At 39.8% G+C, this 27527-nt stretch overlaps 6 protein-coding genes across 6 annotated transcripts; all 6 read right to left on the reverse strand.

The window, feature by feature from the left end:
• Positions 1–138: 138 nt before the first annotated feature.
• LOC113650352 (protocadherin alpha-2-like) lies at positions 139–3308 on the reverse strand. The gene is made up of 2 exons (XM_047805092.1): positions 942–3308; positions 139–147 (listed from the first exon to the last, which is right to left on the reverse strand). Exons 1-2 carry the CDS (start codon positions 3306–3308, stop codon positions 139–141), a joined length of 2376 nt encoding a protein of 791 aa, XP_047661048.1.
• Positions 3309–4645: 1337 nt separating this feature from the next.
• LOC125139778 (protocadherin alpha-2-like) lies at positions 4646–7172 on the reverse strand. The gene has a single exon (XM_047805197.1). It carries the CDS (start codon positions 7100–7102, stop codon positions 4646–4648), a length of 2457 nt encoding a protein of 818 aa, XP_047661153.1. The 5' UTR covers positions 7103–7172.
• LOC125139761 (protocadherin alpha-3-like) lies at positions 7173–10549 on the reverse strand. The gene is made up of 2 exons (XM_047805093.1): positions 8186–10549; positions 7173–7271 (listed from the first exon to the last, which is right to left on the reverse strand). Exons 1-2 carry the CDS (start codon positions 10547–10549, stop codon positions 7173–7175), a joined length of 2463 nt encoding a protein of 820 aa, XP_047661049.1.
• A 617-nt stretch (positions 10550–11166) lies between these two features.
• LOC125139777 (protocadherin alpha-2-like) lies at positions 11167–13851 on the reverse strand. The gene has a single exon (XM_047805194.1). It carries the CDS (start codon positions 13767–13769, stop codon positions 11304–11306), a length of 2466 nt encoding a protein of 821 aa, XP_047661150.1. The 5' UTR covers positions 13770–13851; the 3' UTR covers positions 11167–11303.
• A 519-nt stretch (positions 13852–14370) lies between these two features.
• LOC113650219 (fat-like cadherin-related tumor suppressor homolog) lies at positions 14371–20664 on the reverse strand. Its single transcript, XM_027158416.2, has 2 exons — positions 18224–20664; positions 14371–16805 (listed from the first exon to the last, which is right to left on the reverse strand). The coding sequence occupies exons 1-2, from the start codon at positions 20625–20627 to the stop codon at positions 14371–14373; spliced, it is 4839 nt and encodes a 1612-aa protein (XP_027014217.2). The 5' UTR covers positions 20628–20664.
• Positions 20665–22171: 1507 nt separating this feature from the next.
• Positions 22172–27326, reverse strand: LOC113650346 (protocadherin alpha-C2). The gene is made up of 2 exons (XM_027158640.2): positions 24741–27326; positions 22172–24527 (listed from the first exon to the last, which is right to left on the reverse strand). Exons 1-2 carry the CDS (start codon positions 27156–27158, stop codon positions 24504–24506), a joined length of 2442 nt encoding a protein of 813 aa, XP_027014441.1. The 5' UTR covers positions 27159–27326; the 3' UTR covers positions 22172–24503.
• Between the last annotated feature and the right edge of the window lie 201 nt (positions 27327–27527).

Genomic DNA, 27527 nt, shown 5'->3' on the forward strand with positions numbered 1-27527 from the left:
CAAAAGACTTTTATTATTAAGTATATTTTTCATAATATGTCACGAATATCGTTTCACACTTGAAGAACTTTAAATTTGGCAAGCGTTGTGATTTCTTACCACTTTTGTGGAAAGCATGGATAGATATTCAACCATTCTCTATGTTTTCTGACGCACACGTTGTTCCCGTATATTAAAAAGACTTTAAGAGGAGCATAATATTGAAACTGGCAACAACGCTCAGTTTCTAAGAATTAAGAAAATATACATCCTTTTTACTTATTTCTTTCTTTCATTCTTTACCGTGTATCTGTTATTTTTGTCTGCAATATCCTTAATTCCGTTTATAAAACTGAAATCTGTTGCTGTCCATCCTCGTGGTCCCGATTTCAATTTAAACTTGGTCGAAGCCCGTGAAAAGTTCCTCTAACTATTTAGCATTAATAGAAATTCAGATTTGAATACTTGAAAATAGGATCTCGATATCTGAAATTTGTTCAAATGAGGTTTTTTCTTCACTTTAAAGGACTGACACGTCACGCAGGGTGTTTTAACACCTTACGCCCAGTGTTCCCAGTATAGAATGCGGATCCAACAGAGCTTTTATGTTTAACTTATCGCAACGTTTTATTAAAAACCAAATAACATATATCAGCTAAAAAAAACCAACCTATAATAATACCAACAGAAACACTAATGTAAATGTATGTGAATGTAAACAGTAAAAAAAGGACGTCTGGTTTAGAGAAACATCGCCATTTCTACGCGAGAATAGATAGAAAGCTTTATCATCGTTCAAAAAGCAGGTATATATTTAAGCAAGATTAGATGTAATTGAAGTAAAACCGACTTGCAGTCAAAAACAAAAGCATTTAATGATCCACAACACAACACGAAACAAGGTTTACAACGGACTCTGGGCTCTCAAAAATAGAAAGAGACTTATTTAAACATGGTCTTACCTTCCCAGTACTTGGGAGAGTTTGGGTCCTGTTAAAAGTGTCTCCTTCATTAATGCTGATCAGCTCTGCGTCTGCTGGCGGAAACGGCGAGGGGAAAACTACTACGTCACTCTTCAGTGTGTCTGAACTAAAACACACATCATACTGCTGAGTGGATTTGGAGTAAGACCAGCTCCCGTCAGGGTGTGTAGTGATTACAGGAGCGCTGGACCTGCTGAAACCGCCGTCTGTCCCGTAGCATTTAGCTGCTATTAAAGCGATGAGGCTCAGTAAAAATATCACGGACACTGAGACAATAGCGATGAGCAGATAGAGATTCAGTTTAGAAAAATTCTCCTCCTTTACTGGCACTTGTCTTAGTGAAGGCTGCAGACTGTCCATATTTTCCACAACCACAACTTCAATACTCATAGTTGTGGACAGTGAAGGTTCTCCGTTATCCGAGACAGTGATGATAAGCGGGTGAGATTTTAAGTCGTTGTCACTCATTCGTCTTTTAGTCCTTATTTCTCCGGTGCTGGTTCCGATTCGGAAGAGATTCGTTCCCTTTGATTCGGCTATGTGATATGATAATAGTGCATTATAACCTGAATCAGCGTCTACAGCTCTGACTTTAGCCACAAAATACCCCGCTTCAGCAGAGTAGGGAATGGTCTCACTGTTTGCTGATCCAGGGTCAGAATAAGGAGGGAGAAAAACTGGACTGTTGTCATTCTCATCCATGATAAAAACGTTCACAGTCACGTTACTACTTAGCGGAGGAACACCAGAGTCAGTGGCTTGAGCTTTAAACTGAAGTCGTTTCGTTTCTTCGTAATCGAAAGACTTCAGGCTGTACAGTTCACCGGTGTGTGAGTTAATGTTCATCAGATTTGACACTCTGCTGCTCTCTGTATCACTTAATGAATACGAAATGAGTGAGTTTTCACCGATGTCTAAGTCTCGAGCTGTTAGTGACGTCATCAGCTCTCCAACTGGACTATTCTCTTTCACGCTAATATTTATCACCGGTGCAGTAAATAAAGGCGCGTTATCATTCACATCAGACACATGAACTATTATAACGTTACTGCTGGAGAGGGAAGGAGTTCCCTCATCATTAGCTACAACTGTCACATTATATTGTGAGACCCGCTCTCTGTCCAGAGCTTCATTCACAACAAGAGCGTAAGAGTTTTTATATGATAGCTGTAATTTAAAAGGACTCGGAGCTAGAAGTTTACAATTTACTTTACCGTTCGTTCCACTGTCTTTATCAGATACAGTGATTAATGCTACATCTGTGCCAGGTTTGATGTCCTCGCTTACGGAGCTCATGAGCAGAGTAACTGATATCTCTGGTGCATTGTCATTAACATCAACTACTTCAATTAACACTTTACATCTGGACCTTCTAGGAGGTTGTGCTTTATCTTGAGCCTGAATTTTCAGTTCAATCGCTGGATTTTCCTCATAATCAATATTACCTTTGACAGTGATATCACCAGACCCAGGATCTATGGAGAATAAGTCTAAAGCCAAGTTCCGGGAATCACTTACAAACGCGTATTGAACTTCACCGTTATTCCCCTCGTCTGCATCTGATGCGGAAACAGTCATGATTTTTTTCCCTATAGCTGCATTTTCTTGAACCTTGACTTTGTAAAGAGGTCTCGTAAAAACTGGACTGTTGTCATTTATATCCAGCACATTTATAACTATCTGCATTGTTCCGGATCTGGGAGGAGTCCCGCCGTCTACAGCAGTGAGCACGAGCTTGATCACCGACTCTCTTTCTCTGTCCAAAGATTTCTGAAGCATGAGTTCAACTGAATCACTTTGAATATCCAATGAAAAATATTCATTTGAATTTATTTTATAGGTTTTCACTGAATTGCTACCGATGTCCGTGTCACTCGCTGTGGTTAAAGGAAACCGATCTCCGGGAAGCATATTTTCAATAATATCAAGAACAAGAGATTTATCTGGAAACACGGGAGAGTTATCGTTAATGTCTAGTATATTAATTTCGACCCGGTAGAGCTTGTGAGGATTTTGCATCATCGCTTCAATATTCAATACGCATTTCTGTTTGCTTTCGCACAGCTCCTCTCTGTCTATTCGGTCATTCACTAATAAAATCCCGGTTTTCCGATTTACCTCGAAATACTTGGCATTAGATCCAGTCACAAGCTGAAACATGCGCGACTCCAGTTCCTGCACATTGAGATTAAGATCCTTAGCTAAATTTCCAACAACGGTTCCCTTCTTGGCCTCCTCTGAAACCGAGTACGAAATCTGAGCGGAACACAAATCCCATAAACAAAGAGGCAGCAGCAACAGCAGAGCCTTCATCCAGGCATAGCGAGCACTGTCCGGTACATCCATCACTTACATTTACTGGCTATTCAAAAATAAGATGAAATGGTGTTTTCATATAATTCAATACCCGCTGGAGAAAGACAAATACACGAGGCCTCCTGGTTTCAGAAGTATGTGACGCTCTGATCTGTTTTGCGTTAGGCGGAGTATTAATAATGTGCCAATGTCTCCAAGTCACGGTCTACAGCGACATCTTGTGTGGAAATACAATCTAACATTGCAGCTGAAAACTATTTGTCTGGATTTATTTATTTATTTATTTTTCAAAATCAGAAATGACCCGTTTTTAAGGTAAATAATATTTTACTTTAAGTGAAAGCGAGAATGTAAACTTCTGTTACAGAAATATAGGTATGTATTTTTGAATAAGTATTAAACAGTCTATATGGACATACGGTACTAATAATCTTAATCAGTGTTATTTTAACTGTGATTAATTGTCACACCCAGGAGGAGGAAGACAGACCCATACGCAGGATAGCTTCAAATAAATAGGTTTTAATAACTTAAATACATAAAACCGCAACAAAGACGAAAACTAAACAGCACAAAGGACGAGGATACACTGAGGATGATTCCGCGCTGCCATCGGCAACGCCGCACGGTTAAATAGAAACGAAAATGAACACCGTCCTTCCATTCGTTTCCAGTATTTGTTTTTCATTCTATTTGTGATTTTTTTCTGTAATGTCAAGCAAAGTTCCATTTATAAAACTAAAACATGTCGCTGTCCAACTCTTAGTGCTGATTTCAATCTAAACCTGTACGATGACCGTTAAAATTTATTTTAAGTGTATACATTAAGAAGAAAAATAAATTCACTGTCAGAATACATCTTTTATATTTGAACTCTATAAATTATATTTTTGGTGAAGCATTTTCTTCATTTTTATGCACTATCCTGACATCCAGTGTTTCCTGGTCTCACGCCCACTTTTCCCAGGATAGATTAAGAATCCAGCAGAACTTTATCTGTTTAACTTATTTCAGCAATTTTTATATCAAAACCCAAATACATGTATTAGATTAAAAAATCCACCCTGCAGTGATGCCAACAAAACTGCTCTGGGAAATCCATGATTGGTCAAAATAAATACATGAAGTCTGTGAAAGTCAACCACAAAACGTCAGATTTCGAATAACATCGGCATATCTCCTACGCGAGAAAAAATAGAAAGCTTTATAAATGTTTACACTAAATGATTCATTTAAGCAAAGGAAGCTTAAACTGAGTTCAAAAGGATTTGCAGTTACAAATGTATGTATACTCCAAGCAGCCCAACATTTACCAACCAACAACACAAGACGGAACAGAGCTAAACGTGCTCAAAAATACAAAGATTCTAAATTAAAAATCGTCTTACCTTCCCAGTACTTGGAAGAGTTTGTGTCCTGTTAAAAGTGTCTCCTTCATTAATGCTGATCAGCTCCGCGTCTGCAGGCGGAAACGGTGAGGGGAAAACTACTACGTCACTCTTTAACGTGTCTGAACTAAAACACACATCATACTGCTGAGTGGATTTAGAGTAAGACCAGCTCCCGTCAGGGTGTGTAGTGATCACAGGAGCGCTGGACCTGCTGAAACCGCCGTCTGTCCCGTAGCATTTAGCTGCTATTAAAACGATGAGGCTCAGTAAAAATATCACAGACACTGAGACAATAGCGATGAGCAGATAGAGATTCAGTTTAGAAAAATTCTCCTCCTTTACTGGCACTTGTCTTAGTGAAGGCTGCAGACTGTCCATATTTTCCACAACCACGACTTCAATACTCATAGTTGTGGACAGTGAAGGTTCTCCGTTATCCGACACAGTAATGATAAGCGGGTGAGCTTTTAAGTCGTTGTCACTCATTCGTCTTTTAGTCCTTATTTCTCCGGTGCTGGTTCCGATTCGGAAGAGATTCGTTCCCTTTGGTTCCGTTATGTGATATGATAATAGTGCATTATAACCTGAATCAGCGTCTACAGCTCTGACTTTAGCCACAAAATACCCCGCTTCAGCAGAGTAGGGAATGTTCTCACTGTTTGCTGATCCGGGTTCAGAATAAGGAGGGAGAAAAACTGGACTGTTGTCATTCTCATCCAGGATAAAAACGTTCACAGTCACGTTACTACTTAGCGGAGGAACACCAGAGTCAGTGGCTTGAACTTTAAACTGAAGTCGTTTCGTTTCTTCGTTATTGAAAGACTTCAGGCTGTACAGTTCACCGGTGTGTGAGTTAATGTTCATCAGATTTGACAGTCTGCTGCTCTCTGTATCAATTAATGAATAAGAGACAATCGCATTTTCACCGACGTCTAAGTCTCGAGCCGTTAGTGACGTCATCAGCTCTCCAACTGGACTATTCTCTTTCACGCTAATATTTATCACCGGTGCTGTAAATAAAGGCGCGTTATCATTCACATCAGACACATGAACTGTTATAACGTTACTGCTGGAGAGGGAAGGAGTTCCCTCATCATTAGCTACAACTGTCACATTATATTGTGAGACCCGCTCTCTGTCCAGAGCTTCATTCACAACAAGTGAATAATAGTTCTTGTATGATGACTGTAGTTTAAAAGGACTCGGAGCTAGAAGTTTACAGTTTACTTTACCGTTCGTTCCACTGTCTTTATCTGATACGGTGATTAATGCTACATCTGTGCCAGGTTTGATGTCTTCACTTACGGAGCTCATTAGCAGAGTAACTGATATCTCTGGTGCATTGTCATTAACATCCACTACTTCAATTAATACTTTACAATTACTGTGTCTTGGGGAGATGCTTTTGTCTTGCGCTTGAACTCTTAACTCTATCGCGGGGGATTCTTCATAATCAATATTCCCATTAACTTTTATCTCTCCTGTCACGCTATTTATAGAAAATAAATCCGATGCTGAATTTTCGTTTTGACCTACAAGTAAGTAAACAATTTCTCCGTTTAGACCTTCATCAGAGTCGGTGGCAGTGACAGACAAAATATTTGTTCCGAAAGATGCATTTTCTTGTATTTTAATTTTATACAGAGGTTTACTGAATATGGGATTATTATCATTTATATCTAAAACATTAATTGTTATATCAAGCGTCCCAGATTTGGGAGGCTTTCCCCCGTCCACCGCAGTTAGTATAAGATTTATTACAGACTGTTTCTCTCTGTCTAAAGGTTTTTGCAACACTAATTCCGGGGAAAGACTCTGTTGTCCGTAAGTTTGTACATCCAGAGAAAAATGTTCATTGTTGCTCAGAGTGTAGCTTTTTACACCGTTTATACCGACATCCATGTCACGGGCTGCTGACAGAGCAAACCGATCTCCAGCTACAACGTTTTCGGTGATGTTCTTCACTAGCTTTTGCGTTGGAAATATCGGCGAGTTGTCGTTAATATCTGTAATGCTTACCTCAACGCGATAAATTTTAATAGGTTTTTGTGCCATGAGCTCAATGTTGAGGGAGCATTTCTGCTTGGCCTCACACAGCCCCTCTCTGTCGATTCTGTCGTGGACAAACAGAGCGCCAGTTTTCGGATTCAAATCAAAATACTTCTGATTAGATCCAGCTACAACCTGAAACGCGCGAGACTGCAGCTCCTGAACGTCAATGTTGAGGTCTTTGGCTATATTCCCAACCACGGTTCCCTTTTTCACCTCCTCCGAGATGGTGTACGAAATCTGACCGTGAGACAGGCCTGATAAACACAACAGCAGCGGCGGCAGCGCCCTAATCCAGGCAGATGGTCCACCAAATAAAAGATTCATTGCTTCGTGGCGTTTACGAGATATCATTCTCATCGACCGTAAAACAGCATACAACATATAAACGGATCCTTTGCCGAACCTCACTCTTCGTTTTGACTATTATCTCAGTAATTCAGTCTGAGTTCGCCTAACGCTCCACCTCTATGCGATTAAGTAGCAGTGACGGTGGAGAGTTGTAAATGAGATGTGAGCTTTCAATGTTACGGTCACCAGCGACTCCTCGAGGCTGTTGTTGTTTGGAGTATATTAGCAAAACTAGACTTACAAATATAAAAATAAATGAAGCTAAATTTAAACCTATATCTGAGATTTTTTTTGGTAAAAATCTTTCTTTTAGTTTAAAAAAAGGCTACGTTTTCATCTGTGCAGAAAATCACTGTTTTTTATTAAATACTAGCATTAATTAATACCGAACAGTCTATAACACACCATGTCTCTTAAAATGGTGTTTTAATTTAAAAATGGTGATTTAATTGCGTTTAAAAAAGTGTAAATAAATAAAAAGTAAATACATTTAAATAATAAAAAAACTGCCAACGAATTGTGGAGAGACAAAATACTCAAACTTTTTTGCTACGATGTATCTTATGTCTTATGTCACTGAATAGGTAACTCGGTTATTTAGATTGCAACCTGTTCTTTGCATGGCTTTATGTCAGATATGTCACATCGATCTGTTTCAACATTATTATATAATATTATATATATATATATAATATATATATATATATATATATATATATATATATATATATATATATATATATATATATATATATAATATACATTATGCCCTCAGTAGGTATTAAATATATTATACATATATTATATAATATCTACTGAAGGCATGATGTGTGTATGTGTTTGTGTTGGGGAGTATCAGATAAAAAAAAATTCAAGATCACTCACCGGCTCTCCAAATTGAAAAGTTTTTTATTTCCTATCTTCAAATGTTTTTTTCTTATCAATAATAACGTCTATGAAACTAAACGTTATCCCCACGTACGAATGTATAAATCTTTCAAAAGAGCAAAAGCAAATACTTGAATGCTCATAAAATTTGTGATGTCAAGAAAATATTATTTTAATACAGAAATTAATATCACATGGCCCAAAATTTAAAACCCAATTGAGTCTTACCTTTGTGGAACTCGGAAGAGTTTGCGTCCTGTTAAAAGTGTCTCCTTCATTAATGCTGATCAGCTCTGCGTCTGCAGGCGGAAACGGCGAGGGGAAAACTACTACGTCACTCTTCAGTGTGTCTGAACTAAAACACACATCATACTGCTGTGTGGATTTAGAGTAAGACCAGCTCCCGTCAGGGTGTGTAGTGATCACAGGAGCACTGGACCTGCTGAAACCGCCGTCTGTCCCGTAGCATTTAGCTGCTATTAAAGCGATGAGGCTCAGTAAAAATATCACGGACACTGAGACAATAGCGATGAGCAGATAGAGATTCAGTTTAGAAAAATCCTCCTCCTTTACTGGCACTTGTCTTAGTGAAGGCTGCAGACTGTCCATATTTTCCACAACCACAACTTCAATACTCATAGTTGTGGACAGTGAAGGTTCTCCGTTATCCGACACAGTAATGATAAGCGGGTGAGCTTTTAAGTCGTTGTCACTCATTCGTCGTTTAGTCCTTATTTCTCCGGTGCTGGTTCCGATTCGGAAGAGATTCGTTCCCTTTGATTCGGTTATGTGATATGATAATAGTGCATTATAACCTGAATCGGCGTCTACAGCTCTGACTTTAGCCACAAAATACCCCGCTTCAGCAGAGTAGGGAATGTTCTCACTGTTTACTGATCCGGGGTCAGAATGAGGAGGGAGAAAAACTGGACTGTTGTCATTCTCATCCAGGATAAAAACGTTCACAGTGACGTTACTGCTTAAAGGGGGAACACCAGAGTCTTTAGCCTCCACTACAAACTGAAATCGTTGTATTTCTTCGTAGTTAAAAGACTGCGTTGTGTATATTTCACCATTCACCGTATTAATGTTCATCATAGGTGATACCCGAACCGCGCCGCTGGAGTTCTCGAACAGTGAATATAAAAGGTCGGCGTTACTACCAAGATCTGAATCCTCTGCCAAAACTTTCACAACAAGATCTCCAGCCCGTCCGTTTTCTCTTATATAACCATTAAAAATTGGTGTTGCGAAACGAGGAGCGTTATCATTAACATCCGCAATACTGACAGCTATGACAGCGCTGCTGGAAAGAGGCGGAGTTCCTTCATCTACAGCCTCCAGCGGAATGTTAAACTGTGAGATATTTTCTCTGTCCAAAGGGCCGTTTACTAGCAAAGAATAATGGTTTTTATACGATTGCTCTAATTTAAAAGGAAAAGAGCCTTTGATTGAAAGGTGCACAATTCCGTTTTTGCCTCCATCATTATCAGAGACTGTAACTAAAGCCACAGCAGTATCAGGTTTAGTGTTCTCTTTTACACTGTCTAGTAATGGAGTCGTTTTAATGTCCGGAGCATTGTCATTTTCATCTAAAACTTCTACTAAAACTTTGCATTGTGTACTTTGAGGAGGACTACCTTTGTCTCTTGCTTGAACTCTCAGCTCAATAGCTCGATTTTCTTCATAATCAAGCTGTCCGTTTACGACAATTTGACCAGTTTCAGAGGTTATGGTAAACAAGTCTTTCTTTGACTTTCCGTGTCCTAAAATAGAGTACACTACGTCACTGTGCGTACCTTCATCTAAATCAGAGGCGGAGACAGACAAAATTTTACTCCCTAATGAAATATTTTCTTTCACTTTTACTTTGTAAAGAGGCATGCTAAAAACTGGACTGTTGTCGTTGACATCGATGACGTTTACAATTATATTCAAAGTCCCTGACTTGGGAGGTTTTCCTCCATCTAAAGCGCTAACCAGCAGCCGAAGAGATGACTGTTTTTCTCTGTCTAAAGCCTTTTGCAGCACCAACTCAGCTGACACACTCTGCTCATCCTTCTGTACATCTATTGAGAAGAACTCACTGGCACTCAGTCGGTAATCTTTCAGTGCATTGCTGCCTATATCATCATCCTCAGCCACCGGAAGAAGAAATCTCTCTCCTGGGTTAGCGTTCTCTGTAATATTCAGCTTGAACGTGTCCAGTGGGAAATGGGGTGCGTTATCATTTATGTCCACGATCGTTATCTCAATCCTATAAAGACGGTGAGGGTTCTGAGCGAGGGCCTCGATATTTAAGATGCATTTTTGCTCTAAACTGCAAAATTCCTCGCGGTCAATACGTTCACTTACGAACAGTGCTCCTGTCTTCAGATTGACATCGAAATATTTTTTATTAGATCCAGACACGATCTGAAACAGTCGATATTCCAAATCGTGCACATTAATGTTCAAATCTTTAGCGATGTTTCCGACAACCGTCCCCTTTTTCACTTCCTCTGAAACTGAATACGCAATCTGACCAGATGACACCTCCGACAAACAAAGAAGCATCAAAATGAATGGCATGAAACACACAAAGAAATCCATACCGACGTGTTCTTCGCAGTCTATAAAATAATTAAAAGGAAACAATTTCCCTAGCCTTCAGATTCAGCAACAAAATAAAATCCGACAGATCTCATGTCCCGTCTGCAAATGAGCTTTATATGATACCAGCTTTTTTTTCTTCACTTAGGGTGGTGCAATGAAAACAGAGGGAATAATATAGGCAAGTTGCGGTCTACAGCGACCCTGTTTGGTGTAATGTGGAACTACTTAGCCTGTTAATTATTTGTTTTGATAATTTCGTACAGAAGAAGTTAACCACTGTAAATAAAGTCATAAAAATAAAAAAATAAAAAATTATAATGTCAATAAAGTGTCAGAAAATATAATTACATTTGCAGGACTTTTACAGATTGGTGTGTGTGTGTGTGTGTGTGTGTGTGTGTGTGTGTGTGTGTGTGTGTGTGTGTGTGTGTGTGTGTGTGTGTGTTTAGTATGTTTACTATTCCTGGCATGTTGTCAGGAAATACATTGACCAGTCTTACGTCATGCGCTGTCTGTATTCATTGCTGTCTTCTATGGCTCTTTATTTTTTTAATCTGTACATTGTATTCCGTTGTTATTCACGTTGCATGTGTGGAGTTAATGAGTGGCTTTTTCATGGTATTATTTTCCGGAATGTATTAGCAATAGCATTGAAACAAATGAATATAGTTTAACTATCAACTGCACTGCAAACAAGGGAATATATTTAAAAGTACGAACAGTGATATTTATTGAAAAGTTGAAAGCATATTCATACACAATGTAAGGAGCTTTTTTGCAGTATTTTGTAGCACTTTGATGGGAGATTATTTGTTAATTTCAAAGTAATATCTACAAACGCTTTTCTTACCTTTCCAGTACTAGGAAGAGTTTGCGTCCTGTTAAAAGTGTCTCCTTCATTAATGCTGATCAGCTCTGCGTCTGCAGGCGGAAACGGCGAGGGGAAAACTACTACGTCACTCTTCAGCGTGTCTGAACTAAAACAAACATCATACTGCTGAGTAGATTTGGAGTAAGACCAGCTCCCGTCAGGGTGTGTAGTGATCACAGGAGCACTGGACCTGCTGAAACCGCCGTCTGTCCCGTAGCATTTAGCTGCTATTAAAGCGATGAGACTCAGTAAAAATATCACGGACACAGAGACAATAGCGATGAGCAGATAGAGATTCAGATTAGAAAAATTCTCCTCCTTTACTGACACTCTTCTTATGCTTGTCTGAAAGTCATCTATATTTTCCACAACCACAACTTCCATAGAAAGAGTCGTTGACAATACTGGGTCTCCGTTATCCGACACAGTAATGATAAGAGGGTGAGCTTTTAAGTCGTTGTCACTCATTCGTCTTTTAGTCCTTATTTCTCCGGTGCTGGTTCCGATTCGGAAAAGATTCGTTCCCTTTGATTCGGTTATGTGATATGATAATAGTGCATTATAACCTGAATCAGAGTCTACAGCTCTGACTTTAGCCACAAAATACCCCGCATCAGCAGAGTAGGGAATGTTCTCACTGTTTACTGATCCGGGTTCAGAATAAGGAGGTAAAATAATAGGACTGTTGTCATTCTCATCCAGAATAAATATGTTCACAGTTGCGTTGCTGCTGAGAGGTGGAACACCAGAGTCAGTGGCCTGAATCTGAAAATGAAATGACTTGATCGCCTCAAAATCAAATGTCTGTTTACTGTATACATCACCATTTGCAGAATTAACGTCTATCATTGAAGCTAAATAGTTCCTGGAAATTATAGAGTATACAATCTGAGCGTTTTCGTTGATGTCTGCGTCCTTCGCTGTTACTGTTGCTATGACGTCTCCAGCAGGACTGTTTTCTTTCACATAGAAGTTCATGTCTTTGTCTGGAAAACGAGGTGCGTTGTCGTTCACATCAGAAATGCGAATAGTAAGAAACATATTGCTGACGAGTGGCGGGATGCCTTTATCAGTAGCCGTAACAGTGATGTTATATTCAGACATCTTTTCTCTGTCCAGAGGTCCACCCACTACTAACGAATAATAATTTTTGTAAGATGCTTGAAGAATGAATGGACTCGATCCTTTAATCTTAGCACTGATCTCTCCGTTCTGGTCTACGTCATTGTCACCAATCGTTATCAATCCAACCACTGTGCCAGAAGTCGCGTCTTCTCTTACAGTGCTGGAGAGAGATGTGAGGGAAATGACAGGCGCGTTGTCGTTCACGTCCAGCACCTCGACTAAAACTTTGCAGTGAGAAGCCCGAGGTGAAGAGCCCTTGTCCTGAGCCTGTGCGTGAAGCTCAAACGCAGCAGTGTCCTCTCTGTCTAAATGTCCTTTCAGGGAGATTTCACCCGTGATTGGGTTTATTTGAAAAATGTCGCTCGACTTTTCTTTTCCATGACTTATCAGTGAATAAATTATTTCTCCGTTCGTTCCCGTGTCTGTGTCACTGGCATTCAGTTTAATAATCTGTGTTCCCAACATACTGTTTTCAGGAACAATGACTTTATACAGCTCCTTGCTGAATGTTGGAGTGTTGTCGTTTACATCGATTACATTAACAGTTACATCAAGGGTGCCAGACCTAGCAGGCTTTCCTCCATCTAAAGCAGTGAGCACGAGTTTAACAACCGCCTGCTTCTCTCTATCTAAGGCTTTCTGTAAAATCAACTGAGGGGATATGTTCTGCTCTGTGCCACTCTGAATGTTTAACGAAAAATACTCATTCGAGCTCAGCTTATAGGTTTTAATCGAGTTGACGCCGATATCTGCATCGCTCGCCCTCGGTAGGGGATATCTATCACCAGGGAATGCATGTTCTGTAATGTTTAGATTGTATATTCTATAAGGAAACAAAGGAGCGTTATCGTTTATATCCAATATATGAATAGTGACACTGAACAGCCTTAAAGGATTTTGCGCAATAGCTTCAAGGTGTAGAGAACACGTTTGACTCGCAGGACAAAGATCCTCTCTATCGATCCTCTCATCTACATATAACTCACCAGTCTTTGAATTGACATCAAAATACTTATTATTTGATCCAGAAACAATCTGAAACATGCGCGATTCCAGTTCTCGGACATTCAGGTTAAGATCCTTCGCCATATTTCCAATAACAGTGCCCTTATTTACTTCCTCTGTCACTGAATAGACAACCTGAGCGGAGGAAAAATCCCACAAACAAAGAGGAAGAAAAATCCGAAAAAGCACATGCGCTTTGTAATAGAAGACATCCATCGTTTACCTACTCTCGTGGGTAGACCAATAAAATATAGAAATCAAATCCTGCGCATAGCCACAATGCAGTTAAGCTCGAAATCAGGACCGTAAAAACGTCTTCTTGCGCTCGGTTAGAGAAGGGTGTCTTCCTGGCCTTCCCAGAAAATAAACGCATAGAAATAAAGGTGGAGTCTGATTGAGACTGTTCGATGTCACGGTCAACACCGACCTCGTGTGTCCATTTTAAACCAAAATTCTGTACAACAATAATTGATATTTATTTTGATAGCACGCAGGCTTATTCTGCTAACACAGATAATAGCAATACCATCAGGCTCTTGTTCTATAATATAAATATTATCTAATGATAGGTTGCGGCTAATCTGAATCTTCAGATAGATAGATAGATAGATAGATAGATAGATAGATAGATAGATAGATAGATAGATAGATAGATAGATAGATAGATAGATAGATAGATGCACCAATTTTATCTGAAACATCTAACACTCAGGGACAACAAAAAATATATGATTCAACCCATTGGGTTGATGTTCTCTATTTATGACACAGTAAATTGTTTACATTGCATCTGACCACAAATGAAGCGGTGATACACTTATTTAAAAGCAAAAAAAAAGTAAAGAAAATGCATTAAAAAGTATCTTACCTTTGTGGAACTCGGGAGAGTTTGTGTCCTGTTAAAAGTGTCTCCTTCATTAATGCTGATCAGCTCTGCGTCTGCAGGCGGAAACGGCGAGGGGAAAACTACTACGTCACTCTTCAGTGTGTCTGAACTAAAACACACATCATACTGCTGAGTGGATTTAGAGTAAGACCAGCTCCCGTCAGGGTGTGTAGTGATCACAGGAGCACTGGACCTGCTGAAACTACCGTCTGTCCCGTAGCATTTAGCTGCTATTAATGCGATGAGGCTCAGTAAAAATATCACGGACACTGAGACAATAGCGATGAGCAGATAGAGATTCAGATTAGAAAAATTCTCCTCCTTTACTGGCACTTGTCTTAGTGAAGGCTGCAGACTGTCCATATTTTCCACAACCACAACTTCAATACTCATAGTTGTGGACAGTGAAGGTTCTCCATTATCCGACACAGTAATGATAAGCGGGTGAGCTTTTAAGTCGTTGTCACTCATTCGTCTTTTAGTCCTTATTTCTCCGGTGCTGGTTCCGATTCGGAAGAGATTCGTTCCCTTTGGTTCAGTTATGTGATATGATAATAGTGCATTATAACCTGAATCAGCGTCTACAGCTCTGACTTTAGCCACAAAATACCCCGCTTCAGCAGAGTAGGGAATGTTCTCACTGTTTGCTGATCCGGGTTCAGAATAAGGAGGGAGAAAAACTGGACTGTTGTCATTCTCATCCAGAATAAAAACGTTCACAGTCACGTTACTACTTAGCGGAGGAACACCAGAGTCAGTGGCTTGTACCTGAAACTGGAAAGTTTTCATCTCTTCAAAGTTGAAAGACTGCATGCTGTAAATTTCTCCAGTGACAGAGTTGATGCTGACAGTTGAAGATAAAAGCATGTTCGAGTTGCTAAGTAATGAATAAGTTATTTGAGCATTTTCGCCGAAGTCCGTATCTTGTGCAGAGACACATGCTATTAGAGCTCCTGCTGGACTGTTCTCTTTAACATAAACACTCACAGACGATTCAGGGAAACGAGGTGAGATATCATTTACATCCGAAATATGGACAGTCAGGACAGCGGTGCTGGAAAGTGGAGGGACTCCTTCATCTGTGGCTGTTATTGAGACATTATACAGGGCGTTTTCTTCTCTGTCAAGCGCGCCATTCAGGACCAGGGAATAATATTTCCCCTGTGTGGACTCTAATACAAATGGAGAATTCTGAGACACGAAACAGCGAACTTTTCCATTTTTACCTCCGTCCTTGTCTTGAACTGTTATTAATGCAATCACTGTGCCTTTCCTGGCGTCTTCTCTCACGTTGTCCAAAAGAGACGAGAGCTTAATATCCGGTGCGTTATCGTTTACATCCACTACTTCCACTAGTACTTTAGAATGTGATGCTAGTGGTGAATGGCCTCTATCTCGGGCTTCAACACGAATTTCGTACGCGTTTGTGGTCTCGTAGTCTAATGCTCCTATTACAGAGATTTCTCCTGTGGTTGAATCAATAGCGAATTTATCGGCTATTCCTCTTTGACCTTGTTTAAAGGAGTATGTAAGCTCACTATTAACTCCTTCGTCGAGATCGGTAGCATTAAGCTTTAAAATTGACGTACCGGAAATAACATTTTCTTGAACTAAAACTTTGTAAACAGTTTTTGAAAATACTGGCGCGTTATCATTAGCATCCAAAATATTGACAATAATTTCTGTTGTACCAGATCGGGCTGGTTTGCCTCCATCAACTGCAGTCAGCACAAGCCGGATGACGGATTGTTTTTCTCTGTCAAGGTTTTTCATCAACACCAGTTCGGCTGATGGACCTTGGTCGGCATCTGTGTGCACCTCCAAGCTGAAAAACCCATTGTTAGAGAGTTTATACGAACTGATCGAGTTGCTTCCAATGTCTGGATCTTCAGCACTAAGCAGCGGAAATTTTGCTCCTGGGACTGCTAGTTCTGCAATACGAATAGTCTGTGATTTTCCTGGGAAAACCGGCGAGTGATCGTTAATGTCAAGTATTTTTACCTCCACGCTGTGCATCTGTAAAGGATTATTAACAATCGCTTCCAGAGATTCTGTGCAAATGTCGCTGTTTGGGCAGAGCTGCTCTCTGTCTATCGCCTCCAAGACGAAAAGAGCTCCGGTTTTTACATCCACATCAAAATGTTTCTTCGACGATCCGGATACGATGTGAAGATGACGCGACTCCAAATCAGCAACATTAAGACTCAAGTCCTTGGCTAAATTTCCAACAACTGTCCCTGGGCTCACCTCCTCGTTAATAGAATACGCAACATGGCCGGATGATACGCCCTGAATACAAAGCAATGTCCAGAGCAGACATACTATCCAAAACCGTTCGTTCATCTTAAACACATTTATTTTTAAATCTGTCGTTCAAAAGAAATAAATTGACCTGCAACATCAGCTGAGAAACAGAAAGAATACAAATAGAATTGATAAAAAAACTGACTGTAATTCACGTTAGTCGGAGTCCTTACGAGAATGGCTACAGCGAAAATGGGCAAGACAGTTATGAGCATTCGGTTTTTGTGGAAGAGCATTTTAGCTCAGTGAGCTCTCAACGGGATTTGCAGATAGACAGTGCCATCGTGTGGACACGCAAGACACGATCTATACATTCTGAAATTTTTAAACAAGAGACAAAACTCTTCCAAGGTTTGGTGTGCATAATTTTAAACAAAATACCAGTTGTTTCGTACGAGACTGTCACTGTTTATTAAAAAAAAATAAAAACTTGGCATCATTTAATTTAAAAATAAATGAAACGTAATAAAGAGAAAAACAAAATTATTCCAGTAGTTGGCATATGTCGTCAGATTTAATGAGCACAATTCAAACATATTAATAAATAAATAACCACTTTAAAGTCATCAGTCATATATGATGTTTATCCAATAAAAGCCATTTGCGTAAGAAACATATAAAATATCATGTATATAGAGAATATTTGTTAATGCTAGGCATTTAGAGACGGAAAACATGCCAAAAAAAGACGGTTATACCCCTGAGATTTACTTGTTTTGAAATATGTGTATATGTTAACGGTAAAATATGAAAAATATTCATTAGTGTTTACAATTTATTAAGTCATGTGATTTTTTATAGATCGTATCATCCCACATTTTGCTCATAAATACTCGAGTTTATGAAAATATTTAAGTTTCGCAAGGAGCCCAAAAGCAAACGTTACACAAAGTGATAAGCATGCTGTAGTAACACAGGCAACACAGATATCAACTGAATAACCTAACGTTCATTCTCCATTTAAACACGTGGTTTGTTAAATATTTGTAACGCTGAAAAGGCAAACATGCAAGCGGTAAAATTTGTATTGTATATTTCTGAAAATCAGGTCTACGAACAGAGATAAAAAAATGTTAATTCCTCAATTGTGTGTAAAAGCGTTAATAGTGAAATTAGCAAATAAAAAAGACAGGTAGCGAAAACGAATAAAGAAAGAAATAACGTCAAATTCTGTAATTGTGGTGACTGTCGCTGACCAGTAAATGGTGCTGAAAAGCTCTTGATGTCGAGCATACAATTGCTCTCTCACACAATAAGAAGAAAATACACCAAGTGAAAACTATTTTGATTGCTTTAAAAAAAAGTCCTAAGAATAGCTTTCTGTATTTCTCGTAATCTTACACATTGTAAGCTTTCATATCAGTTGTTTCGTGTGAACTCTTAGAAGTGTGCACATGTTCTGTATCAGGAAGTAAACAACAGCATCTGAAGCGATAAAAAGCTTATTAACGTAGTTTAAAAAAATCTACTGTCTATAGGCAAATATAAAGGTATATCAAATCCCTTACCTTTGTGGAACTCGGGAGAGTTTGTGTCCTGTTAAACGTGTCTCCTTCATTAATGCTGATCAGCTCTGCGTCTGCAGGCGGAAACGGCGAGGGGAAAACTACTACGTCACTCTTCAGTGTGTCTGAACTAAAACACACATCATACTGCTGAGTGGATTTAGAGTAAGACCAGCTCCCGTCAGGGTGTGTAGTGATCACAGGAGCGCTGGACCTGCTGAAACCGCCGTCTGTCCCGTAGCATTTAGCTGCTATTAAAGCGATGAGACTCAGTAAAAATATCACGGACACTGAGACAATAGCGATGAGCAGATAGAGATTCAGATTAGAAAAATTCTCCTCCTTTACTGGCACTTGTCTTAGTGAAGGCTGCAAACTGTCCATATTTTCCACAACCACAACTTCAATACTCATAGTTGTGGACAGTGAAGGTTCTCCGTTATCCGAGACAGTAATGATAAGAGGGTGAGTTTTTAAGTCGTTGTCACTCATTCGTCTTTTTGTCCTTATTTCTCCAGTGCTGGTTCCGATTCGGAAGAGATTCGTTCCCTTTGATTCGGTTATGTGATATGATAATAGTGCATTATAACCTGAATCAGCGTCTACAGCTCTGACTTTAGCCACAAAATACCCCGCTTCAGCAGAGTAGGGAATGTTCTCACTGTTTACTGATCCGGGTTCAGAATAAGGAGGGAGAAAAACTGGACTGTTGTCATTCTCATCCAGGATAAAAACATTCACAGTCACGTTACTACTTAGCGGAGGAACACCAGAGTCAGTGGCTTGTACCTGAAACTGGAAAGTTTTCATCTCTTCAAAGTTGAAAGACTGCATGCTGTAAATTTCTCCAGTGACAGAGTTGATGCTTACAGCTGAAGATAAAAGCATGTTCGAGTTGCTAAGTAATGAATAAGTTATTTGAGCATTTTCGCCGAAGTCCATATCTTGTGCAGAGACACTTGCTATTAGAGCTCCTGCTGGACTGTTCTCTTTAACATAAACACTCACAGAAGATTCAGGGAAATGAGGTGCGATATCATTTACATCCGAAATATGGACAGTCAGGACAGCGGTGCTGGAAAGTGCAGGGACTCCTTCATCTGTGGCTGTTATTGAGACATTATACAGGGCGTTTTCTTCTCTGTCAAGCGCGCCATTCAGGACCAGGGAATAATATTTCCCCTGTGTGGACTCTAATACAAATGGAGAATTCTGAGACACGAAACAGCGAACTTTTCCATTTTTACCTCCGTCCCTGTCCTGCACGGTAATAAACGCAATCACTGTGCCTTTCTTGGCGTCTTCTCTCACGTTGTCTAAAAGAGAAGAGAGCTTAATATCCGGTGCGTGGTCATTGAGATCCAGCACCTCTACTAACACTTTACAGTGCGACGCCAGCGGACTTTGTCCCCTATCCCGTGCCTCCACCAGGATTTCATATGCGTTTACTTCTTCATAATCCAAAATTCCTGCTACTTCTATCTCTCCAGTGTTGCTGTTGAGAGAGAATTTGTCCGCGATTCCTTTTTGCCCTTGTTTAAACGTATAAATAATTTCTCCATTGACGCCCTCGTCAGGATCAGTAGCGTTGAGCTTTAGTATCACAGTTCCCACAGCTGCGTTCTCTAAAACCTGGGCTTTAAATAATTGCTTTGCAAAAAACGGCGCGTTATCGTTCGCGTCTAAAATGGTGATGATAATATTTGTCGTTCCAGATCTCTGTGGTTTTCCACCATCCAGTGCAGTCAGGACGAGCTGGAGTTCGGCCTGTTTTTCTCTGTCTAACGCTTTTTGCAGCACTAGCTCCGGAAATGGTGCACTGTCTGCCTCGGCATTTACCTCCAAGTTAAAAAACGGGTTGGCTGAGAGCTTATATGTGGATACAGAATTGATTCCTACATCTGGATCTTCTGCTCCAAGAAGAGCAAATTTAGCCCCTGGATGTGTGTGCTCAGATATCCGGATATTTTGCGAATTTACTGAAAAAGCAGGTTTGTTGTCGTTTATGTCCAGAATCTTTACCTCAATGCTATAAACATTTAAGGGATTGTTTAATATGGCTTCCAAGCTTTCCGTGCACGCGTTGTTATTCGGACACAGCTCCTCTCTGTCTACAGTGTCCAGGACGTACAGAGCACCGGTTTTTATATTCACATCAAAATGTTTCTTAGTTGATCCCGAAACGATTCGAAGCATGCGAGGCTCGAGCTCGTCCACTTTGAGGTTCAAATCCCTGGCTAAATTTCCGACAAACGTCCCCGGACTCACCTCTTCAGACACGGAGTATAGGATCTGTCGAGAAAAGGCATACCGTGCACAAAAGGAGAGGAAAAACGCAGAGACGATCCAGAAACGTCCAAACTCATTAGATGAAGCCATAGTAATGTTCACCGCTTTGAGATACAGAAATACTGAGCTTGTGTTATCACTGATTTTAAATATTTAAAAAAAAAATCTGGCCAGACATCTAAATGTAATACGATGCTCTTAGTCCTGACTGAGCTTTAACTGGGTGTGTATTCGAGTGTAATAAAAGGAGAAGTCAAAACGAGAACAGACTTTCTGATTTCTGAGTAGTCAGCACCATCGTGTGGTTGTTGTACGGAACAGAATTCTTAATCATTTCATTAAAGTGTGAGTGAAATTATGAATTAAATACAAATACGTTCAGAACCACGGGTAGTTCCCATCTATCTATAGGATTTACGTTCTACAAGCTTTGGTGATTTCTTTAGTGATTTAGAACAAAAAAGCAAGAACGTTGAGACATGTTTTCAATTACTTACAGTTTCGTATGAAAAGCTTTAAAAACAAACAAACAAACAAACAAATAAATAAATAAATAAATATGATTTACTGGTTCTGAACACTGGTGCTTCTATCTGTTCTCACACAGGTGAAAGTGTTCAAAAAATGTGATAAATGGAACTTTATTATCTGATAAAACAGCATTGAGATTAAAATTCATCCACCATTTTGTCCATATATTTGTGCATAGATTCAAACTACATTTTTAACAACTTGAAATATTTTTAGTGGAACAATAAATTTAGCTTTTCACGCCTACAGAAAGTTTTATTTGATATAATTCGATATATTTCTAATAGCTCCTATGATAAGTTTAATTAACCACTTCTAGGAATTTGGAATTAGCACATAAATTAAATTAAGATGATAATAATTATTAAATCAGATTTTTATTGTTAGACAGTTACAATTCTTAAATGTTTGTGTTTAATATTTGTTTTCTGTTAAATTTTCAGAATTTATTTGTTTGTTTGTTTTTACATTTTTTGCAGCGTCATTTTGTCTATAATTGTCCAACAGTTCCACCTAGTGGTCTCTCTCTCTCTCTCTCTCTCTCTCTCTCTCTCTCTCTCTCTCTCTCTCTCTCTCTCTCTCTCTCTCTCTCTCTCTCTCTGATACACACACGCATGCACGCAGACACATTTCCCACTCATTTGTATGGATGTGAGCTACAGATGGGAGGGGTGTTTAGAAAAAAAATGGGTAAAAGGAGCAGTGCAAAAGAAGTGTGTGTGTGTGTGTGTGTGTGTGTGTGTGTGTGTGTGTGTGTGTGTGTGTGTGTGTGTGTGTGTGTGTGTGTGTGTGTGTGTGTGTGCGCGCACGCTCGTGTGTGTGTTCACACTGAATGGCTAAGTAAGCGAGGCAAAAGGTATGTTGCTCTAAATCAGGAGAGACAGAGGGGTTGTCATGGTGACTGTTGCCATGGTGAGAGGTAGGTTCTGACTTTAGCCCACTGAATGCAAACTGCACTTGTTTTCATGTGTTACAGGATCAGTAAAAACGAATATGTCAATTTACATTTGGGATCATTTGGGATTTATTTATAAATCAGACCACAAAATAACAATGACAGAAAAAAAAACAGTTTATAAATGCTTTATTTATTTATTTTGCTGTATTTAGAAGAGCAACTTTAAAGAAGAAATAACATTCGAATACTGATGCCTTAGAAAGTTTTATGTCCAGACATCCACTGGCAATCATCTCACTTTCCCAGGTAACGACACTGTGAATTAAGATCTGCAAATAGGCCATAAAAGTAAAATACTGAAGCACACACAAATTGATTCTAGGGGGAAAAAATCTATGACAACCAAAGTCAATTTTTTTGTTCATGAATTTCTTTTGAATGCAAATAAGGTCCGGAATCAACTGTTGTTCAGTCTGTCCAGATGGCACATCTTCACATACTGTTCAGATCGCAGTCACACATCCAACAATGGGCACCATCGTTTCTGATCTCACTCACAGAGCACAGAAAAAAGCAAGACAAAAAAAAGGCACAGTTTTTTTTCTTTCGTACATTTCACTACAACATTTTTCTGTTCTATATCTGGCCTCTTGGACACTTGGCAATAGATGGTGTTCTAAAGTGTTCATAAATATATATAGCATACAGTACAATTATAACAAATTTCAATATATTTTAGGTAAAATGCCCAGAACACACTGGCACAAGTTCTCTTTCGTTCAATGTTATTGTTAGAATTGTGCCGTATACCATATATAATCAATTCTATACACATATACACTATCCAGTATAAGGAGGTTTGTTTTTAGCTCATTAAGATACATAGCGTATTTAACCGCTGCAACACATGATCGACATTTCAAATACAAACTCTTTACTTTCTCTCTTCCAGTCATCCTCCATTTACTTTTCCTCAGTGACTCATTTTTTCATTCATGAAATACCATTTGGTTGCTTTTATATATATATATATATATCGAATCATTTTGGCATTTCTGAACACTGCAGCATGAATACAATAATAAAATAATAATGCACTTAACACAAAGCAGTAATATACACAATACGCTTCTTGGCTTAATTATACGCATATACATTGCCGTTTATAAAACAATAAAAAATTTCAAAAACCCTCTTACAGGTTGCCAGAAAATTACAAAGCGATACAGCTTGTTATAGAAAAACGTTCTGATCATATCTAAAGAAGCAGTAACTAGTAATTCAGTCACTATGGTCTCGTTCGTCCTGTAGTGTCAACTCTTAACCGACTCTATGCATATCTAACATTGTCCAGATGTTATTGCAGGGGTTTTGATTAACTGTGCCAATAAAGTCGCGCTTAACTATTCCGCTGGTTTCAGAAGTAAAGAGATATCTAAAGTCTTGGTAAATGGAACAAGTCAAAGCAAATCCAGCTCCATCTCTCTTTCATATATCCTCAGGTCCATTTTTTGAAGAGTTGTCTTTTCTTAGACCTAATATATACGTACGCATGCTACTTATTGCATCTTGAAAGCTTCGTAGCTAGACACGTATCCGTGCATGTCAGCGTGTTACTTCTGCACGTAACAGATTTTTGGGTAGTCTCAACGCATCGGAAGCAGCAGGGTTACAAAAACTATGTAAACTAAAGTAGTCTCGACAGCAGCAGATTTGAATCAGGTGCAGGTAGAAAGTATCGTATATCGACAGGTAGTGCTAGCATTTGACCTGAGCTATATAATGTATATATTCCAGGCTTCCATCAATATTATATGCTACAAACACTCCATGCCAAAAGAGGAGGAGTACAGGAGGTTGTCACTATATAACTTATGAATCAATGCATGTCACTTAATTAATGTTCAAAATCTAGCCTTAGTATTAGAGAAAAAAAATCAGCCTATAAGGAAAGTCTGCATATAACACGCAGATTTGTAACAATTCACACAAGACGATTTGCATGAGATGTTACAAGGGTAATGTACGGTTAAGGTTAAGGTTAAGGTTAAGGTTAAGGTTAGGCTTAATCTAACATCCAACATCATTTCCTTTAAATTTGTATTTGTAGTGAATCCACATGCCCGGTTCAGGAAATTGTGCTCTTCAGATTCTATTTTACATGATGATTTTTTTTTTGTCCAGTTGACCAGAGTTGCACTGGTTTATCATGCATGATAGATCAATTTCCAAGGGGGAAAAAAATATATTTTGAACGTGTCTGTGTTTTTGCTCGTATCTCTTCTCGTCTTGTCATTTTTTTTTAACCATCTTATTTCTTCCTCTCGATATTCAGAGTCCTTTCATGACTTAATTTAGTCACATAAACTCTTCTTAGCCATGCAAAGTCGCTGTTGTTTGTTACAGCTTGATGAGAAACGGGGTGAGTCAGTAAGACGTTTTTCATCTGTTTATCAGAACTGAAAGTCTCATGACCTCTCCAACTAGGTCAAGATAAAAGTTCATCCAGGATGATGATCTATGAGGAAGATTCAGGATCAAGGTAGATCACTGCTGGATTCCTGTTAGGAAAGAGAAAACATTATTATTATTATTATTATTATTATTATTATTATTATTATTATTATTATTATTATTATTATTATTATTATTATTATTATTTATGTATTCTATCACTAGTTACAGTTGTGGCCAAAATGATGGATAAAGAAGCGTTTTCCTATATCAAAGCTTTCATGGGTTCTGTGTAAATTATTTCAATTTGCATGCAGTACCTGCAGTGTGGAAGATCTCGATTCGCTGGTGGTCGTGAGAGCAGCGCTCCGTGGTATACTAGACACGAGGAAGCCGGTGCCGTTGGGCAACGGCTGTCGAACCACTACTTTTCCTTTCCGCGTTTCAGCTAGAAACAGACTGTACCAGTAAGCATCACTGGAGATGAGGGTGGAGTCACCGATGGTCGAGTTCCTCTGGCTGGCGACACTGTTTCGACTGTGAACAGCTGCTTTGGAGGGTTTGGGCTTCTGACACTTCAGCACAATGATGACCAAAATGGTGATGAGCAGCAGAAAAGACACAGATCCCAGACTGAGCAAGAGGTACAGGTTCAAATCTGTAAACAGGTCATATTCTATCGGCATCTCGGTCGTCTCAGTTAACTGTGTAACCACTGCTTGCTCAACAGTGGTCACTTTAATGGTGACTGTAGCCGAACGTGGAGGCTCTCCATTATCTTTGGCTACAATCACAAGTCGCTGGTGTTTGGGATCTCGGTAGGTAAACATGCGAGCAGTCCGCACCTCACCGTTGTAGCGGTCCAAAGTAAACAGCGACGCATCAGTAACCTGGAGGATCTGGTATGTGACACGCGAGTTCTGTGCTGAGTCTGCATCCAGTGCGATGATCTTAGCCACCAGTGAGCCCTGATCAGCAGCTCGTGGAATCGCCTGGTCGACGACAGAGTCCTGAGCCCTCCACGGTGACACGATTTGAGGCGAGTTGTCGTTCTGGTCAAGAATGACCACACGCACTGTGGCATTGCTACTCAGAGGTGGAACACCAGAGTCTTGAGCTACTATGTGAAAGAGAAACTCCCTCTCACGTTCGAAGTCGAAGGCACGCAGAGCATACAGGTTCCCATTTTCTGGGTTTACCGAGAACAGTGTAGACACAGACACATTGGAGATCTCTTTCTCTACTATGAAATAGACAAGGTACTGGTTTTCATTCAGATCTGGGTCATGTGCAGTGAGAGAGCAGAGCAACTCACCTGGCTCGTTGTTTTCAGGAAGGTGAATCGTGTAAAAGGACTGAGGAAACTCAGGAGCGTTGTCGTTCACATCCAGGATCTCCAAGCTAATAGTCTCGTTGTCAGAGAGCGGAGGTGTTCCTCCATCCATAACATGAAGCATGATCTCATAACTAGAATCTTTCTCACGGTCTAATGGATCTTTGATAGTCAGTTCAAAGTAATCCTCAGATGATTTATTTAGAAGAAAAGGCAACACTTCAGCATCATGTAGGGAAAGAAGAACTTTGCCGTTATCCCCAGAGTCTCTGTCACTCACGCTGACCACTGCTATCACCGTTCCCATAGGTGCGTTCTCCTTCACTGAGCTTTTGAACGATTTAACTGTAATGTCAGGATAATTATCATTTAAGTCTGTGATGAACACTAATATTTTGCATTGTGCTGAAAGTGGACTTACTGCTTTGTCCTTGGCTTCAACATACATTTCGAAACTTCTCGACTCCTCATAATCAATCACACCTTTCACTCTGATTTCTCCACTTTTGGGATCCAGCGAGAACTTTTCCTGTGTTTTTTCAGACGTGTACAGGGTGTATGAGTACACGACCTCAGCATTCGTGCCTTCATCTGTGTCTGTTGCGTTGAGCTGCATGACCAGCGTACCAACCCGGGCGTTTTCGACCAGATCGACCGAATACACCTGCCGGTCAAACTGAGGAGTGTTATCGTTAGTGTCCAGCACTTTCACAATGACTGTGGCAGTACCGGTCCGTGCTGGTGTGCCACCATCCATGGCTGTGAGGATGAGGCTATGCACAGCTTGCTTTTCTCTGTCCAGAGGTGCTTGTAGAACCAGGTCCACGTATTTCGTGCCGTCGCTTCCTGACTGAATCTCAATGGTGAACTCGTCACTTTGGCTCAGGAAGTAAGTCTTAATCGAGTTTTCTCCAACATCAGCGTCGACTGCGTTGGTTAAAGAAAATTTCTCTCCAGGCCTCGCTGATTCTGAGATATCCAGCGGTATGCGCTCCCTCCTGAATTGAGGGGCGTTATCGTTTATGTCCATGATTTCCAGCTCGAGGTTGAATATGCGTAAGGGATTTTCGATGACAACGTCCATTTTAAGGAAGCAGGATGAAGACGTCTTTGCGGGACAAATGTGCTCTCTGTCGATCGTTTCGGTTATGAACATGTCTCCGGTCTCTTTGTTAATATCCAGGTATTTTTTGTTGTGGATGTAGTCGAGCTTCACGTTGCGCTCCGCGAGGCTGCGCGCGTCCAGACCCAAATCCGCGGCTAAATTTGCCATCACAGTTCCTACTGTAGTTTCCTCCGGGATGGAGTACCGAGTCACGGTGAAAGCTAAGCCCCACAGTGCGGAAAAAATAACAAATAGGACGTGCCATGATCTCTTGAAAAAGGCGAAAGCTCGCAAATTCATTGCGAACGGAAAAAGTGCAATCCGAAAAAAACACGACTTGCAAACGAACTGCGTTTACGGCGCACTTAAAAATATAACTACAATAAAATCCTCTTGCATTAAAAAAAATAACCCTGCATAATTCTTAAAGGGTGTGTGTGCGTCTGTGTGTGCAGAGCATCCAGGACTGTCATGGCTTCCTCCACAACACACACACATACACACACTCCTCCCCTTAATAGATAATAACGATCCGCTAGAGCTGAGCTAGGAACAGCATCCACTCTAACATCTTTGGCTCTGTCCATGTGAGGGAAAAATAAAACTGTTCTCAGGACAATAAAGAGGAAAAGAAAATCGCCTACAATCCTTTTTAGATCCAGAGCAGCG

This window comes from Tachysurus fulvidraco, chromosome 20 (assembly GCF_022655615.1).
Source record: "Tachysurus fulvidraco isolate hzauxx_2018 chromosome 20, HZAU_PFXX_2.0, whole genome shotgun sequence".
In the NCBI taxonomy this organism is placed as follows: domain Eukaryota; kingdom Metazoa; phylum Chordata; class Actinopteri; order Siluriformes; family Bagridae; genus Tachysurus; species Tachysurus fulvidraco.